Source organism: Solea solea, chromosome 1, assembly GCF_958295425.1.
Source record: "Solea solea chromosome 1, fSolSol10.1, whole genome shotgun sequence".
NCBI lineage: Eukaryota > Metazoa > Chordata > Actinopteri > Pleuronectiformes > Soleidae > Solea > Solea solea.
Window position 1 is genome coordinate 27,111,874 of NC_081134.1, and position 23,589 is coordinate 27,135,462.

General features: G+C 48.5%; 3 protein-coding genes across 12 annotated transcripts in view; 2 read left to right on the forward strand and 1 right to left on the reverse strand.

Moving 5' to 3' along the window:
• Nucleotides 1-1,097: 1,097 nt before the first annotated feature.
• Nucleotides 1,098-6,224, reverse strand: galnt11 (UDP-N-acetyl-alpha-D-galactosamine:polypeptide N-acetylgalactosaminyltransferase 11 (GalNAc-T11)). 7 transcript variants are annotated; one of them, XM_058646116.1, is made up of 13 exons: nt 5,876-6,024; nt 4,871-4,964; nt 4,484-4,749; nt 4,292-4,415; nt 3,946-4,112; nt 3,741-3,866; nt 3,404-3,653; nt 3,200-3,317; nt 2,962-3,114; nt 2,657-2,875; nt 1,989-2,093; nt 1,711-1,848; nt 1,098-1,640 (listed from the first exon to the last, which is right to left on the reverse strand). In XM_058646116.1, the coding sequence occupies exons 3-13, from the start codon at nt 4,713-4,715 to the stop codon at nt 1,509-1,511; spliced, it is 1,764 nt and encodes a 587-aa protein (XP_058502099.1). In that variant the 5' UTR covers nt 4,716-4,749; nt 4,871-4,964; nt 5,876-6,024; the 3' UTR covers nt 1,098-1,508. The 7 variants fall into 7 exon arrangements, with proteins under 7 accessions (XP_058502099.1, XP_058502107.1, XP_058502081.1 ...); XM_058646124.1 differs by lacking the exon at nt 5,876-6,024 and adding an exon at nt 5,082-5,840; XM_058646098.1 differs by lacking the exons at nt 4,871-4,964; nt 5,876-6,024 and adding an exon at nt 6,100-6,224.
• xrcc2 (X-ray repair complementing defective repair in Chinese hamster cells 2) lies at nt 6,206-8,869 on the forward strand. 2 transcript variants are annotated; one of them, XM_058646160.1, is made up of 6 exons: nt 6,206-6,341; nt 6,643-6,724; nt 6,935-6,970; nt 7,101-7,250; nt 7,575-7,842; nt 8,277-8,869. In XM_058646160.1, exons 1-6 carry the CDS (start codon nt 6,321-6,323, stop codon nt 8,563-8,565), a joined length of 846 nt encoding a protein of 281 aa, XP_058502143.1. In that variant the 5' UTR covers nt 6,206-6,320; the 3' UTR covers nt 8,566-8,869. The 2 variants fall into 2 exon arrangements, with proteins under 2 accessions (XP_058502143.1, XP_058502151.1); XM_058646168.1 differs by lacking the exons at nt 6,206-6,341; nt 6,643-6,724 and having other exon boundaries at nt 6,779-6,970; nt 7,151-7,250.
• Nucleotides 8,870-14,823: 5,954 nt separating this feature from the next.
• The window catches only part of kmt2ca (lysine (K)-specific methyltransferase 2Ca), a 33,142-nt gene continuing 24,376 nt past the window's right edge, over nt 14,824-23,589 (forward strand). For all 3 annotated transcript variants that reach the window (XM_058645970.1, XM_058645979.1, XM_058645987.1), the window contains exons 1-8: nt 14,824-14,922; nt 15,194-15,365; nt 15,463-15,586; nt 15,672-15,829; nt 15,914-21,087; nt 21,439-22,277; nt 22,373-22,474; nt 22,749-22,874. In XM_058645970.1, the coding sequence (XP_058501953.1) occupies nt 15,247-15,365; nt 15,463-15,586; nt 15,672-15,829; nt 15,914-21,087; nt 21,439-22,277; nt 22,373-22,474; nt 22,749-22,874 (6,642 nt within the window). In that variant the 5' untranslated portion in view covers nt 14,824-14,922; nt 15,194-15,246. The remainder of the gene's footprint in view (nt 14,923-15,193; nt 15,366-15,462; nt 15,587-15,671; nt 15,830-15,913; nt 21,088-21,438; nt 22,278-22,372; nt 22,475-22,748; nt 22,875-23,589) is intronic.

Here is a 23,589-nt window from a genome sequence, read left to right on the forward strand (position 1 = left end):
ACGATCAGCCTCCTGCAGCTAATCAATACAGCGATCAATACTGGGAATGGAGGGAGTGTGTGTGTGTGTGTGTGTGTGTGTGTGTGTGTGTGTGTGTGTGTGTGTGTGTGTGTGTGTGTGTGTGTGTGTGTGTGTGTGTGTGTGTGTGTGTGTGTGTGTGTGTGTGTGTGTGTGCGTGCGTGCGTGCGCGCGCGGGTGTGCGTGTGTATGTTACAACTTCATTAGGCAAAATACCTTTTCATTCAAATAGTGAAAGTTTTTGACTGAAAGTTGAACTTTCTCTCTCTCTCACACACACACACACACAGATCAATATGTTCCTCTGATTCTCTAAATGCAGATTTGAGTCATATTGACTTTAACCGACCAATCAGACGACAGCTGCTCAGACTGCATGATGACATATTAACTCTGTGTGTGTGTGAGTGACCTGCTGTGAAAATCAATCAGCACTGACACACACAAATATTTGAATGATTTACATGTAAATGTGTTTTTTCAGCTTTGATCAATACAATGATGTCATTGATTGATTGGTTCACATCATGAAAATATGATTCTGAAAATGTGTCAGATCAATAAATTCAACTGGTCTCTAAACTCTCTGTGTGTGTCTGTCTGTGTTATTGATTACTTCCAGCAGTTCAGCCTTTTAATAATTAGCTTTCAGTTGTAATCAATACTCTGCTCACACACACACATTATATAGTTCTGTACCTTAAAGGAACAGTTCAGATATTTTGTTGGGCTCTTAATGTTTTTATGTGAGTGTGTCATGTGTTCTGGTGTGTGTATATACAGTATGTACGTACATTTGTGTGTGTGCATGTGTATATATGTATATGTGTGTATGTTTTTGTATATATGTGTGTGTGTGTATGTTTTTGTATATATGTGTGTATACACTTGAGTATATATGTGTATACACGTGTGTGTGTATCGCTCAATCTCTAATCTGATTACTTTCATCTAACCTGACTCTGTTACAGGGGAGGGGCTATATAGGTGGGAGGAGCCGTGTGTGTGCTCAGTGCCCCCTGCTGTGCATGAGTGGAATCACACAATGAACCTGATGATGAGTCACATGATCACAGACCTTCATTAGACACTCGATCACTTTATTATTGATGAAATTACTTAAAGTTTAAAATGTAAACGTGGTTTGATCCATAGATATGATCATGATCATGATCAGCTGGTTATTGATCTGTTAGTGTTTGTTTCATTGACTCACAGTTTCCAGGATTTAATTAAAACACTGAATTAGAATTTTTTAAATAAATACTGCTGATGTGTTTGCAATCCTGCACACACATCGTCCACGTCCTGACAGGACACGTGGACTTGTGGACAGTCTCTCCTTCAGTCTTGTGTTCAGTCAAAAAAACAAATGATAAAATCTAAATAAAAAGATCCTGAGCAGGAAAAGTAAACTTCTGATTGTCTTTAAAAATAATGAGGACGTCCCTCCATCTGTCCATCACACGAGGGGCGGGGCTTCCTCCAGCTCAGCCCTCCAGCTGCCACTGCTGCACCTGTGACGTATCACATATCGCCATGGAGACATAACCCTTTGGCCCGATTGGCTGAGAGACGGCGAGACACTGACCGACCGAGACCTGGTAGAGTCGGTTAGACTTCTACAGCAGAGGGGGAGTTGATCAGGATTAACTTAGCGTGTGTGTGTTTGTGCGTGTGTGTGTGTCTCACCCCCAGGCTCCACTGCTGTGATCCTCCTGACCCATGACACTTCATCAATCTGGGCGGGTCAAAGGTTCTGACCTCAGAAACGTCGAGACACAGTAGACTGGAGAGAATCAGCTGACCTTCTTCGTCGTAGAGCCACACCTACACAGGGTCAAAGGTCACACCCAGTAGAATGCAGTAAAACAGCAACAGAACACTGAAGTACTGCAACACCACGTTACCATAGCAACCTCTGCAGCACCTGTTATTGACGATGTCTGAAGATCTGAACATCAGCTCACCTGTTCAGGGTCACCTGGGTCACATGGTCGCAGGACGACGGCCCCGCCCTTCTGACTGACTCGACCCTGAGCCACGAGACAACGACCGGTCGCCAGGTTACGCAGCTGAAAGACAAAGAAGACACGACATGTGAAGAACATGTGAAGAACATGAGAGGAAGAACATAAGAACATGAGAGGAAGAACATGATGCAGAACACGTGAAGAACATGGGAGGAAGAACATGAGAAGAAAATGAGAGGAAGAACATATGAAGAACATGAGAGGCAGAACATGAGAGGAAGAACATGAGAAGAAAATGAGAGGAAGAACATGAGGAAGAACATATGAAGAACATGAGGAAGACCATGTGAAGAATATGAGAGGAAGAACAGGTGAAGAACATGAGAGGAAGAACATGAGAGGAAGAGCATGAGAGGAAGAGCATGAGAGGAAGAACATGAGAGGAAGAACATGAGAGGAAGAACATGAGCAAAACATGAGGAAGAACATGAGAGGAAGACCATGAGAGGAAGAACATGAGGAAGAACAGGTGAAGAACATGAGAGGAAGAACATGTGAAGAACATGAGAGCAACGTGTGAAGAACATGAGAGGCAGAACATGAGAGCAACGTGTGAAGAACTTTTGAGAACACTAATGAGGGGAGGAGGGGGCGGAGTCACCAACCCGTCCTCGCTGCAGGACTTTAGGTCGCCTCACACCCTTGTTGACGAACAGTGGCGGTGGCTGCTTGTTGCCGTTGGCGACCGTCTGCATCTCAGGGTAAACCGTGTCCAGGTACCAACGAAATGAGTGACACTGCAGTCGTTTCCTCAACGCCACACGATCGCTGACATCACCATAGCTACGCTCACGCAGCTCAGGACGCAGAGACAGATACTGCTCCTGAGGGGACAGACACAGGAAGTGATGTCACAGGAAGCTGCCGTCTGTGTGTGTGTGTGTGTGTGTGTGTGTGTGTGTGTGTTTACCTTGTACTCGTCCATCCACACGTGAGCCAGCCGCAGAGAATTATGGGCCATGGTGTCCTGACCACCAGGGGAACCGTATGGACGACGCTTCCTGAAGATGTGACCGACTCTGGAACACGGAATGATGAGCAGCTGACCGCCACACATCCAGATCTGACCACACACACAAACACACACACACACATCAACACCTGATGATGTCACACTTAATACTAAGCTAGGCTAACAGCTGACTCACCCTGAAGGAGATCTCCAGGTTTTCTCCGCCCCAGATGTTCATGCCGGCATCGTATTGGCCAAGCTCAATAAAGTACTTCCTGTTCATGGCAAAGAGACCGCCCGCCATGGTGGGTGACCTGAGGGAGCGGAGCCAGAGGGTGACCTCACTGATCCACTGCTTATCTCACTGGTCAGCTGATCCGCTGATTGATCAGCTGCTTACCTGATTGGGCCGGCTGCTCCCTCAGGCCCATTGAGTTCAGAGGGGGGGACGGGGTCCCACTTGAAGTGCAGCCCCCAGTTGAAGCCGCCCCTGACGACGGGGGAGGGGGAGTAAGTGAGCGTGTCTGCAGAGATGATGTCAATGACGGGACAAACCACCGTCCTCTCATTCTTCTGGATGGACGTGAGAAGAGGCTGCAGCCACACCTGGTTCACCTCACAGTGACTGTCCAGGAAGACCAGGACCTCACCTGGACACAGAGACACAGACAGAGACAGAGACAGGTGAGTGAGGACACAGGAGACAAGGACACACAGGTGAAGGGTGGAGGACACACCTGTGGCATGTGAGGCTCCTATCATGCGTCCTCTGATGAGTCCTTCTCTCTTCTGGTTCCTCACAAGTTTGACTTTTCCCTGCAGCTCGTCGTGGACATAACGGTCCAGCTCATCCTTCAGCTCGTCTGTCCATCAAAGACAAACATCTCTGTCAAAGTAAAACAACTTCGATTGTGAAATTCCTGGCCAGGAAGTGGGTGTTACCAAGTTCGCTGTGGTCATCCACCAGGACGATCTCGTGCAGCAGATACACCGGCGTCCGGTCCAGGACGCTGTGGACGGTTCTGAGCAGGGCAGACAACGCCTCGTTAAAGAAACAGACGACCACACTGGCAGAGGGTAGAGCCTGAGGGTAGACCTTATCTCCACACCTGTACACACACATCAGTGATCTGTCAGTGGCCGGTCAGTGATCTGTCAGTGGTCTTTCAGTGGTCGGTCAGTGGTCAGTCAACGGTCGGTCAGTGGTCGGTCAGTGGTCAGTCAGTGGTCGGTCAGTGGTCGGTCAGCGGCCGGTCAACGGTTGGTCAGTGGTCAGTCAGAGTCTTACTGGGCGTCTCTGGTGTCCGGCAGCTGGCGGTGGAAGCCCAGTCTTGTGGAGATGAGGACGTTAAAGGCGTGGCGGTGATACCCAGTGTCTCTGACCTCCTGATCATCCTCGTTAAAGATCATTCCTGCAAAAAAAACGGTGAGTCACACCTCTGAATTCCCAGCAGCCCCTGAACACACCACTACCTCTCACCCATCTCTGGTGACAGATCCACGCCCCGATTGGCCGGCATCGCGGGCCGACGTCCCGCCCTCCCATCAGCGGCCACGCCCCTAGAGACGGACAGGCCGCCACGGTGCTGCAGTGGCATCCGGCCATCACCGGGTTCCGCGCCCAGAGAGAAATAAAGGAAGAGTAGGACGGACCATGTGAGCGAGGTGGCGAGGCAGCCGTAACAGAAGTACCTCAGCGTGACACTGGCCATGGTGGCCGAGAGAGCATCGCCTTACATTACGCTGCTGAGAGAGAGACAGACAGACACATTTGTTTCATTGTTGCCTCTGTTTATTTTAGGATAATTAATAATTTCCCTCATTGATTAGAACGTTTTATTTTTTATGATGATGTCATAGTATTTACTATAAAATTAAAATGTTTTGTTGCTGCTGCTGCTGCAAAGGATAATGGGACGACAGTGTCTCCTTTACTTCAGTGAAGGACGCTTCATTGTCTCCTAGGCAGAAGGAGATAAGAGAGGAAGCGTCAAGGTTCTTTTCCTCAGGTGAGTTCAGTCAGCAAAAGCTTCCGATTGGCCCACAGCTCATGTGACTGTGTGTGTGTGTGTCCAAACCTGAGACAGCTCTGACCAATCAGGAGAAGGTGTCATGTGATCACATGACATGCTGAGTCAATCATTCCCTCATCTATCATGTGAGCTCTGGGTCAAAGGTCACAGGTGCCTAAGGTGCTTTGACTAAACTTCCTTAACCGATAATAAATATTTCTTAACTTTAAAAAGACTCATTAAATACTTAAGTGAGACGTTTAAGGTAAAGGATAAGTGGTATCCGGTTTAAGTATTAAAAGATGGTAACGCAGCAAAATGCGGAGGAACAAAAGCAAACCTTTATTTAAAATGCTGCCATTTTAAAATGATCTTCTCACAGAACAAGCTGCTCGTAAACGGTTATGAAACTAATGCATGGTTGTCATTACGGACAGTGTTTTCATAAGTTCGGCTCATATCCACACACTTTATTGATTATTACTCAGGCTCAGATCACAGAATAACATCAGTTTGACTGAGCGGCTGCAGCAGCAGAGAAGCAGCGGAACGAAACATAAACTCCGGGTTATTCACGTGTTTACATATGTTTACATGAGTCTGGGTCATAGCCGAATTAAAGAGGAGAAAGGACACTTTACTGTTTATTTGACAGAGATTCTGTTTGTTCTCTAAAAACTGAGTTAAACTCAACGAGGAGCGAATAACAGTGACGGACGGGCATAGACCTGTCCAATAAAGGAACCCGCTAGCATCTCGAGCATTAGCAGCGCTCAGTGTAATGTTGTACGTGTTTAGCTTTAACTCTCACTTGCGTCGTTTTCTCGCGACACTTCGCTCGCAGGTTAAACTCTACTCACGGCTCGTTAGTGTATTTGCTCAGCGGCACTTCGGAGCAGCGGGTCCAGGGCTGTACGTTAGCAGTTAGCCACCGCTGAGGCTAAAAGCACTCGTTTTTCGGACGAAGTTGTGAATGTAGCTCCTGTTTACTGTCGTCACAGGCACAAGTTCCCCCCACTTACTGTCCACTCTGACACGTGACTTCTGCTCTGTACTGTCACAATAAGACGAAACACACACACACCTGGAGAACTTTCAAAGTAAAACCGAGGTAGCGGGTGTTGTGCTCATAGATATGGTTGTGCCCACCAGGAGGCGGAAGTGAACTGTGTCAGTTACAAATAACATGACAACGCTGCCGTTCGTGACATTACGGTAACGTCACCTCCGTCATTTACGGTAAAATGACAGGAGCGGGAAGTGAAGTGAGATCAACACGGAGAGAAAGAGAAGCGAGGGAGAAGAATGAGTGAAAGCGGCGCTCAGGTGAATGAGTGAACATGTCAATGTTACATTTGATAAATAATGTTAACATTATTGTTGATGTTTGACCTCTTTTTATTTATTTATTTATTCATGTAGTTATGGTTCTGGCGAGTTTCAATGTCGTCCAATGTAAAAGCCTGAAAAACGGCAGCATTTCAAAGTAAAAGTCCTCGTGAAGTGAATCAGCTAATGCTAAGAATGAAGCTAACACTACTGCTGAGAGTAATGCTAACAATGTTACTGACGATAATGCTAAAACTAATGCTGATAGTGAAGCAGACATAATGCTATGTGTTAACAGGTGTTAGCTCGGACAAAAGCTCGTCGTTGTCTCACAGACATTGAACCTCGTCTGTTTCCTGGCAACGGTGGACCAGACCACGGTGACTTACCACACCCACTTCCTGTCGGCTAATAGTTCATGTGTTTGTGTGACAGAGAATAACAATGTTGTCGTCATGGGAACCAAGTTAACCATGGCTGACATGTCACTGTTTGTGTGACAGAGAATAACAATGTTGTCGTCATGGGAACCAAGTTAACCATGGCTGACATGTCAGGGTCACATGATCAGCTTCTGTTTGTGTTTTCAGGTGAAGTCGTGGAAGTATGCGGCCCTGAGAGGACAGGTGTGTGTGTGTGTGTGTGTGTGTGTGTGTGTCTGTCTGTCTGTTTGTCTGTGTGTGTGTGTGTGAGAGAGAGAGTGTGTGTGGTGCTCTCTGTAATGTGTGTGTGTGTGTGTGTGTCTGTGTGTGTCAGGTAAGACAGAGCTACTCTATCACCTCCTCTGTCGTTGTGTTCTGCCAAAGAGCGCCGGTGGACTGGAGGTGGACGTCATGTTTGTGGACACAGATTATAGTCTGGACATGTTTCGACTGGTCAGCATCATAGACAGCAGACTGACCACAGGTACCTACGCGCGCACGTACGCACGCACACATACACTGGTGGTAGAGTGGCTCAGTGGTTAAGACCGGTCGGTACACTGTGTGTGAAAGACACCATGGTCGCAAGTTCAACTCCACCCCTGGCTGATTGTACTCAATTCCATTGTAAGTCGCTTTGGATAAAAGTGTCTGCTAAATGACATGTAATGGATATGTAATGGTGTGGTGCCCCCGTCAGGACAAACTCCACTTATTAGTCAAACAAATAATCAGGGTGTAATTAAATCTACAGCCTGTAGGGGGCAGTTCTGTGTCAGTGACTTTCTGTGTGTGTGTGTGTGTCCAGCTCTCTCGCCCTCTGCTGGTTCAGATGAGGAGGTGCTGCGTTCGTGTCTGTCTCGTCTCCTGGTCGTCCACTGCTCCTCCTCCTCCCAGCTCCTCCTCACCCTCCACTTCCTGGAGAACTCCTTCTCATCACGACCAGGCCTCGCTCTCCTCCTTATTGACAGTATCTCTGCCTTCTATTGGTTGGATCGCTGTGAGGGAGGGGCCAGCTTTTCCAAGCAGGAAGAGAAGCTCAGCAAGTGTTCGGAGCTCCTGGGACGACTGCTCAGGTGATCTTCATGCATTAGTAGGTTCCAGTGGTTCATGAGGTGCTTCTAGTGTTTCTGTAGGAGAAGTTCTCAGTACTCGTATGTTCTCGAGGTTTTAGCAGGAACTGAAGAGATTAAAGTCATCACTTGGGGAGAGAACTAGTGATCCGTTAGGGTTCAGCAGGGTTCCATTATGTGGGTGTTCTCAGTGAGCAGGCTCTGGAGGTTCAATGATGACTTCTGGTCCTGTAGGTCTGGTATGTTCTTACTGTAGGTTTGTGGATAAATAAGTGGTTACTGAGACACGTCTGGTTGACACTGAAGGCTATGGTGTCAGGACTTTGAGAAGTTTAACGGGAGTTTGTTTAGATGACGGAACAGAACCAACCACAGATCTTTTGAACGTTGTCGCTGTAACCGTGTGTATGTACTGACCTGTGGCTCCTCCTCCTCAGGGATTACAGAATCACTGTCTTTGCCACCTGCCATGCCATCAGGAGGATCCACAGTGGACCGTCTTCCTCCTCCTCCTCCTCAGACTCTGACCGTCCGTACCTCTGTCGCTCTTGGCAACGTCTGGTGACCCACCGGCTGCTGTGCTCCCGACAGGCCAGCACAGCAGGAGGCAGCAGAGAGCAGAGGACGCGGCAGATCTTCACTGTCCACTGCTCCTCCTCCACTGGGACAAAGGCTCACAGAATCAGCTCCTTCCATGTAACAGATGGAGGAGTGGACTTCACCTGAACTGTGGTTGTTGTTATTTTATGAACTTCAGGAGGTTTTCTGAGACTGAATGACCTGCTTTGTTCATGAGTTCTGGAGGTTTGTAGTGGATCAGAGAGTCCACGGGTCATCAGAACTAAGGTTCTGCAGGTTTAGGATGTTAGATGTTCTTTTAAGTGGTTTGCTGGTGTTCTAACAATGGCACGTGTGTTAAAATGTTCCTGAACCTTCATGAGGTTCTTCAGGTTGTCATGCTGATGGAGGATGTTGTTCCTGTTTGTCTCTTTCAGGTTCTCATGGTCAGTTAATAAAAGTTCTGATTTAATGTGTTTTTGTCTTTATTATGAAAATAAACACTGTTATTTCGTGTAGCTGCTGTTTTGTACCCTGTTAAGCAGCAGTCCGGGTCCTCGTAGATCCAGTCCGGGTCTTCAGGTCTGATGACACAGACCGCTTCACCAGAGCAGTCTCCATGAATCCCTCCGCGGGGTCAGACACACTTTTTTACACAACACTAACAAATGAGCAGAATGTGACGCAGACACGGACACAGCGACGTCCCGTGAACGCTCATCACGGTGTAACCGATGACCCGGGCCCGGTGAGCGGTCCCGCTGTTCCGCGCTGTGATACGCTGAGCGGGCCCTACTTCTCCTGCTGGCGCTGACAGGCGGTGCTTCGGTCGCTCCCAAACATGGCCTCCATGACGGAGCGACCGCTTCAACTTTAATTTTTCTCCACTTTTCGGATGAAAATCGTGTTTTTTTGCTTGTACGATGTTCGGGAATGTTCGGTCGCGCACTCTCAACATGTCGGAGCTGTGAAGGACCGCGCCGCCGCATGTGAACGCGTCGCTTTAACTTAAAGCTGGAGAGGAAAAAGAGAATCGCATCAAATCAGTAAGGACATGTTTGTGTCTCCTGTCCACACCTGAGCAGCTTTTCACGGTGTCCTCGTGTCCTCCGCTGCCGCCGCTAACCTGACGCCGCTCGGTTAGCGGCACCGCGGCGGAGAAGAAACGCACGCGCTGCTGGGATGCGCTAGTTTTCGCTGCTACTAGCTTACGTGCTAATGCTAATGCTAACAGAGACTGGGCGGTCCGGGTAAGCTAACTGCTAACAGCTTCATTCACATCAGCTGCAGGTGTTAGCAGTTTAAAGGTTCGGCTGGTTGGTGAGTTAGTTAACGTCATGAGTTATCTAAGTTAACCACTGTTAGATTTAGTTACAGTGTTTGGATCATCTGATAATCGTCATCGATCCATCTGTTCATGATTACTCATCTGTTATTCTGATAGTTAATGAAGCACGTGACTGAAACAGTGAGCGCTCATCGATCACTGATCAACACACTTCACAATGCTAACCTTATGTTTACTATGTTTTGATATATATCAATACTAGTGAGTACAGGTCAGTATGTGTTAGTATAGGTCAGTACCAGTAAGTATAGGTCAGTACTAGTGAGTACGGGTCAGTATGTGTTAGTACAGGTAAATACTAGTGAGTACAGGTCAATATGTGTTAGTATAGGTCAGTACTAGTTAATACAGGTCAGTATGTGTTAGTATAGGTCGGTATTAGTCAGCATTAGTAAGTACAGGTCAGTATTGGTGAGTATAGTTTGGTATTAGTCAGTATTAGTAAGTACAGGTCAGTATTGGTGAGTATAGTTTGGTACCTGTCAGAATTGGTTAGTCTAGGTCAGTATTGGTTAGTACAGTTCTGTCCAGTAATGATAACAGAATTGTTAACTCGAAGAATTGATGAAAATGTTGACCTTTAAGAAAAATCAGAGACTAGTTCACTCAAACTGTTTAATTAGTTATCAAATGGTTGGTGATTCATTTAATAATTGATTGATCGACACAGCCCCGTTTCTGTTTATGCAACCTTTAACTAGTCCTGGTTATGTTGACCAGTGTTGAGTCTTGAACTAGTGCTGGTTATTTTGAACAGTGTTGAGTCTTGAACTAGTGCTGGTTATGTTGACCAGTGTTGAGCCTTGAACTAGTCCTGGTTATGTTTACCAGGGTTGAGACTTGAACTAGTCCTGGTAATGTTTACCAGGGTTTAGTCTTGAACTAGTCCTGGTTATGTTGACCAGTGTTGAGTCTTGAACTAGTCCTGTTATGTTAACCAGTGTTTAGTCTAGAACTAGTCCTGGGTATGTGAACCAGTGTTTATCTTGGTCAGAACGTGGTAACGATGATCAGAGATTATTGATCATCTAATGATTAATACGGTGAGATAAAAAAAAACTTTTATAAACGACCTTTGACCTTTGTAACCATTGGTAACCCTGAGGCTAAACCTGACCCCGCCTCCTCTCATGTTTTTACCCAGAATGCCGTCTGAGGCTCAGTCTCAGGAGCCTCGGGACAGAGGACCGCCCCCTCCCGTCACTCGGGCTGGACGAAGTGCTCAGCTGGCGAAAGCCGCCGCAACAAGCCTCACCAGCGAGAGGCGGTCTCGAGGGCGACCGCGTAAAGATGGGAGTGGTGGTCACTCTGCCCCGCCTCCTTCTCCTCCCCCTCCAGCTCCCAAATCAAAGAAGAAGTAAGTTTGACAGTTTCCTAAAGCTAATGCTAAGCTGGCTACTCTGCTGGAGCTAATGCTAAGCTAACTTCCTTTCTGTGTGTGTGTGTGTAAGCAGGGGGCGGAGTCGGGGACGAGCCCAGGTAGAAGATGAAGAGAGCATGGACACCATGGAGAAGAAACTTCCACACAAGACAGGTGTGTGATTTAAGATTACTATGGGTAAAAAAATATTAAACCCATTTAATTTTATTTACATGTCACTATTGGTCTAATAAAAACTTGTTTTGAATTAAAAAAATTAAAAATAATAAAAAAATCAATATATTTGGGGGAGCACACACAAAGGTATTTCTCTGGAGCGTCAGAGACAACTCTAAGCCTCAGCCTGTTCAGGGCCATAGCTCTGACTAGCATTGGCCAATCTGGGTGATTGACAGCTTGTTTTAATCCTCTAAACCAATAGAATCAGGCTGCGGTCTCCGAATGTACGTAGCCCCCTCCCTTTGCACGTCAGAAGGACGCAAATGCGTATGACGTAGTTTGACGGATATTCGCCCTTCTCCAATTACACCAGGAACAGTCCCCAAAGCATGCTGGGAAATCTAGTTCTCCGTTAGAAGTGGTTTTGTTGTGGTGAAAATAGCTTGTTTTGCAAAGGTAAGACAACATTTCAGGTTGTATTTCTTAAAGTGACCTGTTTTGCTCTTATTTTGCGGCTGGATCTGTGAGTTTTGGTCATAGAGTGATATAAATGGTACCGTTGTAATTTGTGAAGTCTCCGCTGTCGACCAGACCTTTTTTTTTTTTTTACCAAATTATGCTGATTCTCCGGTGCCGCTTTTAAATGTTTACAATGTTATGGTATTTTCGGCTCGTGTTGGTTCGATCAATTGGCGAGTCTGTGTTTGGTGAACATAAGAATGGTTTTCTGAGCTTTTAGTCGAGTTTCTGAGCTTTCTGTGGGTATTATTATTATGCTGCATGTCAAGAATGATCAAAGGTAAACATGCCTTTGATATGTATGTGTCACAGTGAGCCAAATTCTTAGTCGACTGAAGCCCTGAAATTTTGACTCAAAGACTAGTGGGGGGAGGGGCTGACGGCTCTGAAAGTGTTTTGCATCACGCGCATCTACGTGATGAAAACGCATGATTTCCGAAAATATACTATACTATACTACGTTGATATCAGCGCGATATCAACTGTTGAGGAATATTTAGCTCGCACAGAGCGAGACTGAATATTGGAGCTCAGCTTCGCGGCTGAGACACAAATAGATCATTGCCATTGTTGCGGGCGAGTGCGCCTGCAGTCAATGACAACAAATCAATGATTATTAGACTAAAACATTGAAATATGCTAATTCTGATATATGGCTCTACTCGACTCGCCTCTACTCGCCTCGGCACGGCACGATTAGGTTGCATCTCCACTACAAACAATTTGGGCCGAGTCATCATTGCACGGCTGAGTGAAACTGCGGTGACTTGTTTTATGCGGTGACTTGGTTTTATATGCGACACCCACCCACACACACAAGTGACTAGTAACTTTACACCACACTTCTGTAGTTGTTGGAGATTAACCACACATTGTTAGGATTGTTAAGTAGTTTTAAGTGATCTACAGTTCGGCGCTGTTCGGCTTGATTTCTGTGTGGGAGGTCTCTTCCTGTGGCGGGACTCAGCGGCCGGCAGTCTGACCAATCATTGCATAGTACCTGCTTTTAAGCACGCTTGGAACCTCGTCTGAACAAGTTAAAAATAGTACCTGGTACCAGGTACTATTAACCACAGACTGTATGAAATTAACACGGCAAAAAGTTGAGAATGTGAGTCAAACCAGAACGTATCGAGTCATAAATCGACCAGTCGACCGGGACTTTACAGCCCTAGCAGGAAGTGTTTGATAAACCGGAAGTGACATCATGGTTGTTGTAAGATGTAAGGTCCGTCTGAGTCGGAGGCTTCAGTGGGTGTGTCCTCTGATGACCTCATGACCACTCATGGTGGTTTGATGTTTTTGATCCACAGATCTGAATGAGAAGACCACAGGACGCCGACGATCCACATCCAGAAAAAAGTCTACCACAAACCCAGAACCTGATCCTGATCCAGATCCAGATCCAGATCCAGATCCAGATCCAGATCCAGAACCAGCACCCAGCCAGGACTGTCTCAGTTCACAGTCTAAGCTTGAAGCTGACCTTGAGCCACCTCTCCCTGACCTCACAGTCCCAGAGTCCGGTCCAGAACCAGTTCACAGTACTGAGGTGGACAACAGAACCAGTCCTGGTCCAGGTGACAAACCTCAACTGCCCACCTCCCCCCTGGACCACAGTCCAGTTCAAAACCCTGCCTCAGACCCGTGTCCAGCTTCTGACCCTGTGGAGGAGGAGGAGAACATTCCCACTCAGAGCTACAGCCCCACCCCCCCTGAGGTGGCCTACAGTCCCAGCAGGGTTTCCATGGAGACAGAAGGGGGTGGGGCCAGTCCCATGGACCAAAGTCCTGCTCTTAGTCCCTGCTGCAGTCTTCCTGTCTCCCCATGTCCCCAACTGGAGGATGAGGACCCTGTGTCCCCGCTGTTCCAGACTCTGTCTGATGACCCCGGGGGCTCACCCACACCGAGCCTGGGCCACGCCCAAAAACAGTGAGAGGGAGAGGGAGAGTGAGTGTGTGTGTGTGGAAGAGAGAGAGAAGCTGGATAAAACACCATAACTGTTTGTTGTGTCTCCCCCTCAGTCTGAAGCAGTGTGCCTTCTGTTACTGTGGTGACGACCCTCCACTGGGCCAGGGTCGCCTGGTGGTGTTTGGCCCGACGCCTGGCTACATCCCCCTCCACATCCTGAACCGCCGCGCCGCCTCCGACCGCGACAGTGACTGCCACGACCACTGCTACCGCGGCGGCCAGGCCCTGCCCTCGTGAGTCACCTCACTTCCTGTCTATACCCTTTCACAACAAAGGTCAAACATTCACATGTTTATTAAACAGCTGGTGTGTGTGTGTGTGTGTTTGTAGGTCCAGCAGTCCAGAGCAGGGTGGTGAGCATTCATTCATTCATTCATTCATTCATTCATTCATTCGTAGTTTTAATTGGAGGCGGTCTGATGTGTCCATGTTTCAGGATCTTCCTCCGAGTTCCTGGAGCAGCTTGGTCTCATCGGTCTCCCACATGACATCAATGTCCAATCACTGTTTGACCCTACAGGTACAGGAAGTCACCGCCCACTTCTCATTTACTTGTGCATGTGTGTGTCACCATCACCTTTTATCTGACTGTGTGTGTGTGTGTGTGCGCGCAGGTCAGTGCTGTGCTCACCTGCAGTGTGCAGCCTGGTCAGAAGGGGTGTGTCGAGGCGAGGGCCAATCACTGCTCTACGTTGACAAAGCCATTGATTCAGGAAGCACACAGGTCAGTTTCTCTAATATGTGATCAATCAATACCACACAGCCTCACTAACAGAGCGCCCCCTCCCCTCTCACCTGTGCAGGTGTGTGTCTTCTGCCATCGCCTCGGGGCATCGCTGCGTTGCCAGGAGCCAGACTGTGGGCGGAGTTATCACTTCCCCTGTGCTGCTGCTGCAGGAGCTCATCAAGACTGGGGCCAGAGACACACACTGTGTACAAGACACACACACACAGGTACACACACTGTGTACAAGACACACACATGCAGGTACACACACACACACACTGTGTACAAGGCACACACACAGGTACACACACACATAGCCAGACTGTGGGCGGAGTTATCACTTCCCCTGTGCTGCTGCTGCAGGAGCTCATCAAGACTGGGGCCAGAGACACACACTGTGTACAAGACACACACACACAGGTACACACACTGTGTACAAGACACACACATGCAGGTACACACACACACACACACTGTGTACAAGGCACACACACAGGTACACACACACATACTGTGTACAAGACACACACAGGTACACACACTGTGTACAAGACACACACACGCAAAGGTACACCCTGAAGTAACTGAAGTCCCTGCTTCCCATTCTACTCTTAAACACTGGGAACCACAAGTAAGCTTCTCTGTCTGTCTGTCTGTCTGTCTTTCTGTCTCTCTCTCTCTCTCTCTCCAGTCTCTCCACAGTGTGTGTTGTGCTCAGGTGACGATGATGTCATCAGTCTGTTGATGTGCTGTTGCTGTGGTAGCTATTATCATGGTAGCTGCCTGGATCCTCCTCTAAGCCCCTCCCCTCTGTTGCGGGTCGGCTGGCAGTGTCCCAAGTGTCGAGTGTGTCAGAGTTGCAGGTAACACACACACACACACACACACACACACACACACACACACACACACACACACACACACACAGCAGATCGTGATTGACCTGTGGCTCTGTGTCAGGTTGCGTGGGGAAGATGATGACGCCGTGCTGCTGCTGGTGTGTGAGCGCTGTGATAAAGCCTACCACTCTCACTGTCTGACACCTGCACTGGATCACATGCCGAGCAGTGGCTGGAGGTGTAAGGTGAGAAACACACTCCTGTGAAATAAGTTTAGGTCTCACCCCAAAAATCCTAAACTGCCCTTTTTAAAACCTCTCTTTCCTCCAGAACTGCAGGATCTGCCGTTGCTGTGGTGTGAAGTCATCAGGCCAATGGGCCAATCACCCGTTTCTTTGCAAGCCATGTGACCCTGCCCTGCCCTGCCCTGTCTGTGGCCGCACCCATGATCTTTACACACAGTATCTCACCTGTACCAGCTGTCATAGGTATTAACACACAACAACCAAATCTGGTTTGACCTGTCAAAGTCTGGACCTGGTCATGAGGCTGAACTCTCTTTGTTGTTTCAGGTGTGTCCATACAGAGTGCTTTGTCCAGACTGGGGAGGGCAGGGCAGGATCTGAAAGTTACATCTGTTCCACCTGCAGGTCTCAGGAGGAGGATCAACTTCCAAATAGTCTAGTACCATGCAGTCCTACTCCAGTCCGGCCCATCAGTTCCACACAGATTCCACCCATGAGCATGTCACAGCCATCAATCCACAGTCTTATTGAGGATCCACCTCTCAGTCCCACCACACAAAGCCCAGTGTTGCTCACCCGCACAGAGTCACCGCAGAGCCAGAGCAAGACCATGGGTTCACCATCGCAGCATAGTCTTAAACCATGTCATCCTGATTCATCAGAAGTCCAATTAAGCCCTCAAATTGCTCACATTGTTCCTTTGGAGCTTAATCTAAGTCCTGCACACACTCAACCTGATTCATCAGAGCTCCAACAAAGTCCTGCACCCACTCAACCTGATTCATCAGAGCTCCTACAAAGTCCTTCACCCATGCAGCCCGATTCATTAGACCTCCAACAAAGTCCTGCACCCATCCAGCCTGATCCATCAGAGCTCCAACAAAGTCCTGCACCCACTCAACCTGATTCGTCAGAGCTCCAACAAAGTCTTGCACCCATTCAACCTGATCCATTAGCGCCCCAACAAAGTCCTGCACCCACTCAACCTGATTCATCAGAGCTCCTACAAAGTCCTGCACCCACTCAACCTGATTCATCAGAGCTCCAACAAAGTCCTGCACCCACTCAACCTGATTCATCAGAGCTTCAACAAGGTCCTGCACCCACTCAACCTGATTCAACAGAGCTCCAACAAAGTCCTGCACCCATCCAGCCTGATTCATCAGAGCTCCAACAAAGTCCTGCACCCATCCAGCCTGATTCATCAGAGCTCCAACAAAGTCCTGCACCCACTCAACCTGATACATCAGAGCTCCAACAAAGTCCTTCACTCATCCAGCCTGATTCATCAGAGCTCCAACAAAGTCCTGCACCCACTCAACCTGATCCATCAGAGCTCCAACAAAGTCCTGCACCCACTCAACCTGATCCATCAGAGCTCCAACAAAGTCCTGCACCCGCTCAATCTGATCCATTGGTGCTCCAACAAAGTCCCGCACCCACTCAACCTGATCCATTGGATCTCCAACAAGGTCCTGCACCCACTCAACCTGATTCATCAGAGCTCCAACAAAGTCTTGCTCCCACTCAACCCGCTCAATCTGATCCATTGGATCTCCAACAAGGTCCTGCACCCACTCAACCTGATCCATTGGATCTCCAACAAAGTCCTGCACCCACTCAACCTGATCCATTGAATCTACAACAAAGTCCTGAACCTTCACATCCTGATCTTGTGGCGTTCCAACAAAGTCCTGAACCTTTACACCCTACTCCATGTGAGCTCCAACAAAGTCCTGAACCTTTACACCCTGATCCCGTGGAGCTCCAACAAAGTCCTGAACCTTTACACTCTGATCCCATGGAGCTCCAAAGTCCTGAACCTTTACACCCTGATCCCGTGGAGCTCCAACAAAGTCCTGAACCTTCACACCACGATCCCGTGAAGCTCCAACAAATTCCTGAACCTTTACACCACGATCCCGTGGAGCTCAAACAAAGTCCTGAACCTTTACACTCTGATCCCATGGAGCTCCAAAGTCCTGAACCTTTACACCCTGATCCCGTGGAGCTCCAACAAAGTCCTGAACCTTTACACCCTGATCCTGTGGAGCTCCAACAAAGTCCTGAAGCTTTACACCCTGATCCCATGGAGCTCCAACAAAGTCCTGAACCTTTACACCCTGCTCCATGTGACCTCCAAAAAAGTCCTGTATCTGCTAATCCTGATCCACTGGAGCTCCATGAATGTCATGAATCTTCCCTCACTGATCAATATCAGCCTCAACAAAGTCCCACACGTGTTTGCCTTGATCCAGTGGAGCTTCAAGAAAGCATAGAACCTGCTCACCTCGATCCATCAGAACTTCAAAAATGTCCTGATCCTATTTGTTCTGATCCATTGGAGGTCCGACAAATTCCTACACCTAGCCATCCTGATCAATTGGCGCTCCAAGAAAGTCTCAAACCTACTCAACCTGCAATTGGTCACCAAAAGAGTCCTTCACTTGTGCCGTCTCATCTATCAGAACTCCAAGAAAATCCTAAAACTCCATACCCTGATTCCTCACATTTCCAAGAAATGGAGACACTGTCTTGTCCTGGTACACCAGACCTTGAAAAGAAGCCTTTGTCATCTTGCCAAGATGCTGCAGAACTTCCATCATCATTCCATGTTTATCCAGCAGAGCTCCATGGAAGTTCTGTATCTTTGAGCCCTGATCCTCCAGACAGACATACCCCATCTCCCAACATTGCAGCATTTCCCCAACAAAGCTCTGCACTGTCTTCTTCTGGTTCATCAGAACTCGGCTGTACTGTCCAGTCTTTTACACAGGCCCAACGTAGTCCTTGTACTACCCAGAATTCCACAGAGGAACCTCTCACAGCCACAGAGTCTCAACAGGGCAGTCTTCTTCCTTGTGGCCTTGCACAGAGTCCTGCTCAGGATGCCTCCACACGGAGTGGTAGACCATGTAGTCCTTCCAGCATCATTCTCAGTCCACCACAAAGGAGGCCAAGTTCTATGCCACATAGTCCTGCAGACATTGGCACCTCAGTTCCACAAAGTCCCTCACAGGTTTCTGAATTTACACTGGACCAGGAGAAATCTGGATCTAGCAGCTCTGCTCACCAGCAACATGGGGATGAACAGGACATTTCTACACTGGACCAGGATACCCCACCAGTCTACTGTAGGTTTACCCACATATCAAGACAACATGCCTCAACTCCATGTATCCCGTCACCATCTCCACCCAGACTCACACAGAGTAGTGTGTCAGAGCCTGGTAGTCAAGTCCGAGCTAATTCTACACAGTCTGTCAGGCCTTTTAAGCGTGACCTGCTTTCTTCTCATCTTATAGCACAGTCAGGATTCACTGAGGAGGGCACGGAAACCTTCAGCAAAGACCTGGAGTCTTCAGAGCATATCCCTGCTCAGCTGAGTCCAAACGCTGATGGCCAAACACTGGAAAAAAGCCCCGTCTCTGAACTCTCTGCGGTGGCTCCTAATGGCAATAGCATAGATGGCCAGCTTCCAAATAAGGTCAGTCCTGTTCAGAGTAGCTTGCTCAGCCCTGACCCTTCAACCCCACACCATATCCTTGCTATCTCAGCACCAGAAAGCCTTGTTCACACTAGCACTTCAGCAGAACACAGTAGCCTACCTTTCTTACTTTGTGCGGAGGAAATGGAGGTAACTCCTCACCCCTTTGGCCACATCCAGCAAAGCCCTTCCCATGATAGTTTCATAGGCTGCATCGAAGGTAAAGCTAGCCACATGCATAACCCAGCTACTTTACCTAGTGTTAGCGCTATACATACCAGTGAAATGCCTGCAAGCCCTGGCAGCTCTCCTCAGGCTGACACTAGCTCCATGCCAATTGAGACCAGCCCTGCTGGTATTGGGCCTTTAGCCTCTGAGACTGACCTCTTAGCCATTTTGGATAGTTCCATCCACCCTCTTATGTGTCAGGATAAGGACATACAGGTGGCTGTCAATCACTCACCTGTAATTACTCAATCAGAAGCTGATTCCTGTGTTCTTAACTCTGACCCCAGTAGTCTAGTACATGTTAATGCTGTGGGCCGAGTGCACACTGAAGCTAATAGTGTTTGCACTCTTGTGGATACCACCAATGCTCTGGAAAGAATTTCTCCCCCTTTTAATAGTTTTTCTGAACTCACAAAGAGCCAAAGTTCCACTCATTCTGGTCTGTCAAGTCCCAATCAGTCTGGTTTGTCAAGTCCCCCACGTCCTTGTTTGTCTAGTCCAGCACATATCCAAACTACCTGCAGTCCCTCAAAGGCAACTGCAGCTAGCGTTAGTCCTCCACACTGTACTACTACTAGCCCAGCTAGTAGCTCCATTAGCCACAGCCTGGGCAACTTTCCTTTAGACTGCAGTGGCCACACAGATCCCTACTCTGCTAGCATTACTAATGATAGCGTCACTCGGAGTCCTGCTAGGTCTAGTCCTGCTGGTCAAGCTAGTCCTGTTCATATACTTAGCGCCTCTAGCAGTGTTCACTCAGGCAGACAGAGTAATTTATTGATTAGCTTGACAAAGAGCAGCCCTGTTCACACTTCTAATGTTTGTGGTAGCCTGCCCCACAGTCCAGCTCAGGCCACTGAAACCCCTGCAGGTAGCCCGCATTATAGCCCAGGTCACATCACTGGAACCAGTTCTGACCTTACTTCGGCCAGTTCTAAAAGACAGAGCTCTGATCCTCCTGGTGCAGTTAACCTTGATCCAGATCCTGAGTCCTCAGACAGTATACTGCAGAAGGGACTACAGCCTGATGGCTCACCAAATGCTAGCTCTAACCAGGCTAGTCTGAGCCAGGTGAGCCAGCCTCCAGTCAGTCCTCACTCAGATCCTGACAGGTCAGCTGTCTCGATAAGCTCCTCTTATCAAACACCATCATCCTTTTTTGATGCTACTTCATCCCAGTCTGCTGTGAGCCCTGGTTCCAGTCCAGTCCACTCTAGCCCAACTCAGGATAACACTGCGATGCCTAGCACTAGTCACACTAGTCTCTCACCCCCTGCCCCCCTCAGTCCAGCTCAGACAGCAGCTGTGAACAGTAGTCCAACTGAAAGTCCTATGGATTCAGTTTTTACTCAGATCTCCCCACGTCCTGGTCCTATTCATTCTACGCTGCTACAAGTTAGCCAGAATCATGTTCCTGAAACAAGGTCTGAGATGAGTCCTGGTCCCAGTCCAGTTTGCCCGTTTCTCACCACAACTGAGCTGTGTGAAGACAACTCTTATCCTGGTCCTGTTGGGCCGGAGACTGATCCTGAAAACCAAGACCAGTCTTTGTCCAGCAGCCAAACATCGGCAGCCACTGAGCGTGACTTTCAGAGACATTTACAGTTTAAAGAAGAAGCTGTGGCAGAAGAGAGTGAAGAGGAGGTAGAGCGTAAAACTCTACAGCAGGAGGAGCCAGTGGAGGAGGAGCCTCATGTGACAATTAAGGCCACGCCAGAAGAGGAGGAGCCTGATGAGAGGATAAAGGAAGGACCACAACAAGACCAGGAGCAGGAACCTCCTTCAGGTAGGAGACACTGGCCCTGTATGCTAAAATAAATATCATACACTGTGAATTTGAATAATTATAAAGTTTAATTCAGGTTGAAAGCAGTGTTCTGGAGGTGTGCCTGCTGAAAGAGGAGGAATCAGTTCAACTCAGGGTTAACGTTTAGTGGCTGTGAATGTCATAACGTTTTCCACGGTTTCCTCTATGTCCGGGTTCTGGATTGAACAGTGGCACGTCACCAGAAGCAGTTTAGTCCTGAAAAAAAAAAAAAAAAAAGTTCCAGGGTTTAATCCTGAAGTTCAACATTCTTGTTCCAGGGTTTAATCCAGGTTCAGTTCTTACCTGTGTTTCTCTTGTTTCCTCCTGTAGGAGTCGAGTGGTCTTCTCTCCTCACTGAGGTCCATCTGTCTGCTCCTCTCTCCCCCCACCCGTCTGTGTCTCACCCCACCTTATCCCCCTCCTCACCTCCTATCGCCCCCCTCTCCTCCTCATCACCTCCTCCTCCTGGTGCTGGCTCTGTGGAGGCTTCCGCTTCCTCTCCTGGAACTATTGTACCCATCTCCTGTTCTGCCCACTCTACTCCTCCCGCCTCCTCTCCTGTTGATGACCGCCCCCTGGAAGCAGAGTCCACCTATCACAGAGGACCTGGTCCTTGGACAGGTGAGGAGGTGGGGCTTGAGAACCCAGGAACTTCCAGCCAATCACAGAGCCAGTTTGAAACCACCAAAGACGAGCACCTGTCGCTCCTTGAGTCCTCACAGAGGGAGGAGTCAGCTTCAGGTCAGGCCAACACCTCCAAGGTGGTTGCTGAGCAACAACCAATGAGGGAGAGGCAGGAAGCAGTAGAGGAGGGAGCTATGCAGGAGGACCAATCAGATATGGAGGAGGAGGAGCCAATGAGCCCTGTGCTGGACCTGGACTCGACCTTTGACAAGGAGGTGATGGAGCTGATTACCTCCACTTCTCCTCCCCCCTCCCTCTTCTCCTTCTCCCACAGGGGGAGGTGTCGTCCTCTCAGAACTCCTCCTCCCTGTTCCTCCAGACCTTCAGATGATCTCTCCATCCGTCTAAGGCAGTCCCCCTTTTCCACCGAGGCCTCCCCCGAGACCTCCCCCACCAGAGTCCCCATCACCCCGCCTCCACTGTCCCCGCCCTCACCTGCTCTCAGGTCTCCACCCTCTGCCAGAGAGTCTCCGCCTCTCACCAAGGTAAATCTTTTTATTGATTGATTGTCGCAGTGATGACTCCTTGTTTCCTCCTCTGTGCTTCCTTGTTTCCTCATGTGCCTCCTCTCCTCCTCCAGACTCCCTCCATCACCCTGCTCCCCCTCACTCCTAAGATTGGAATGGGAAAACCAGCCATCACTAAGAGGAAGTTCTCTCCAGGCAGAGCCAGGGTCAGACAGGTAGGTGACCTTTGACCTCTGCTGTTTGCCTCATCTTCACCACACACACACACACAGCTGTAGCATGATCTGAATCAGAGTGTGTGTGTGAGAGACAGTTGCATGTTGTTGTCATGGAAACGTTTCATTAGTTTTTGCCTGATTGTTATTTTTTGTTTCACATCTTGACTTTTGATTTTGTGGCTGTTGCTGCTTTCCTCTTCTTCCTCCTCTCTCCGTTCTTTTCATGTCTCCTTTTTTTCCCTGTTCCACTTCCTCCTCCTCCCCAACTCAGGGTTCGTGGTGGAGTAATCGCAGGGCGGTGAGCCCCCCCTCATCCTCCCAGGATTCCATGGGGGAAGGAGGGTGGGACAGCCCTAAGCCCGACACATCAGACTCCCCCCTCTGGAGCATGAAAGTGGTAAAACAGTGCACACTAACTCAGTAACTAACCAGCTGTTACTAACTGTTGACTGACTCCACCCCTCAGAGATGCAGCTGTGAGTGTGTGAAACGAAACAAAAAAAACCTCCAAAACAATAAGTGATGAATCAATAACGTAATTCGTACGCCACAAAAAGAAAACTCAAAATCAATGAGTATATTTGACAGTAACCTCTGTGCAGGCTCTGTAGAGCCGACTCTCTCTCACCCCATCTTTAGCAGAGGAATATATATTCTCTGGTCCAGACCATTACAGATAAAAATCAATTATATCCATTATAGTCCCCCCAGCTAACAAATCAACCCCGAACATGCACAATATTGATCCTACCTAATTTCATAACATCAATAAATATTCTATATTATAGTTTACACACATCATTCCCCAAACACCCCTCCAGTCCTTTTCACTTGGCTCGATCTTCTTTGTGACGCACTGCGCCCCACCTTTAAATGTTTGTCACACTTTGCGTCGGGACTTTTGCCAGCGGTCCAGAACCAACGCCACTACACGCCAGTGAGTTTTGTTTGATCAGCTAACACGAATCCTCTCTGACCGAAAGTCACTCCCGACGTTCAGTTGGCCCCTCCGAACGCCCGGCTCCCAATCTGTGTTGCCGCGGCATCCTGTTGCCAGGACACCCAACTCTCCACAGCGCGACTGCTGTCCCTAACAACCCCAGCGTATCCCC

Bases quoted from the DNA above. Each gene is read 5' to 3' on its own strand.
- galnt11 (XM_058646098.1), bottom strand. From the start codon at position 4,715: ATGGCCAGTGTCACGCTGAGGTACTTCTGTTACGGCTGCCTCGCCACC. The intron at 3,318-3,403 runs GTAAGCAGCTGA...CCGCTCCCTCAG, and splicing joins GGAGCAGCCGGCCCAATCAG to GTCACCCACCATGGCGGGCG. The intron at 2,876-2,961 runs GTAAACACACAC...CTGTCCCCTCAG, and splicing joins TGTGGATGGACGAGTACAAG to GAGCAGTATCTGTCTCTGCG.
- xrcc2 (XM_058646160.1), top strand. From the start codon at position 6,321: ATGAGTGAAAGCGGCGCTCAG. The intron at 6,971-7,100 runs GTGTGTGTGTGT...TGTGTGTGTCAG, and splicing joins ATGCGGCCCTGAGAGGACAG to GTAAGACAGAGCTACTCTAT. The intron at 7,843-8,276 runs GTGATCTTCATG...CCTCCTCCTCAG, and splicing joins CTCCTGGGACGACTGCTCAG to GGATTACAGAATCACTGTCT.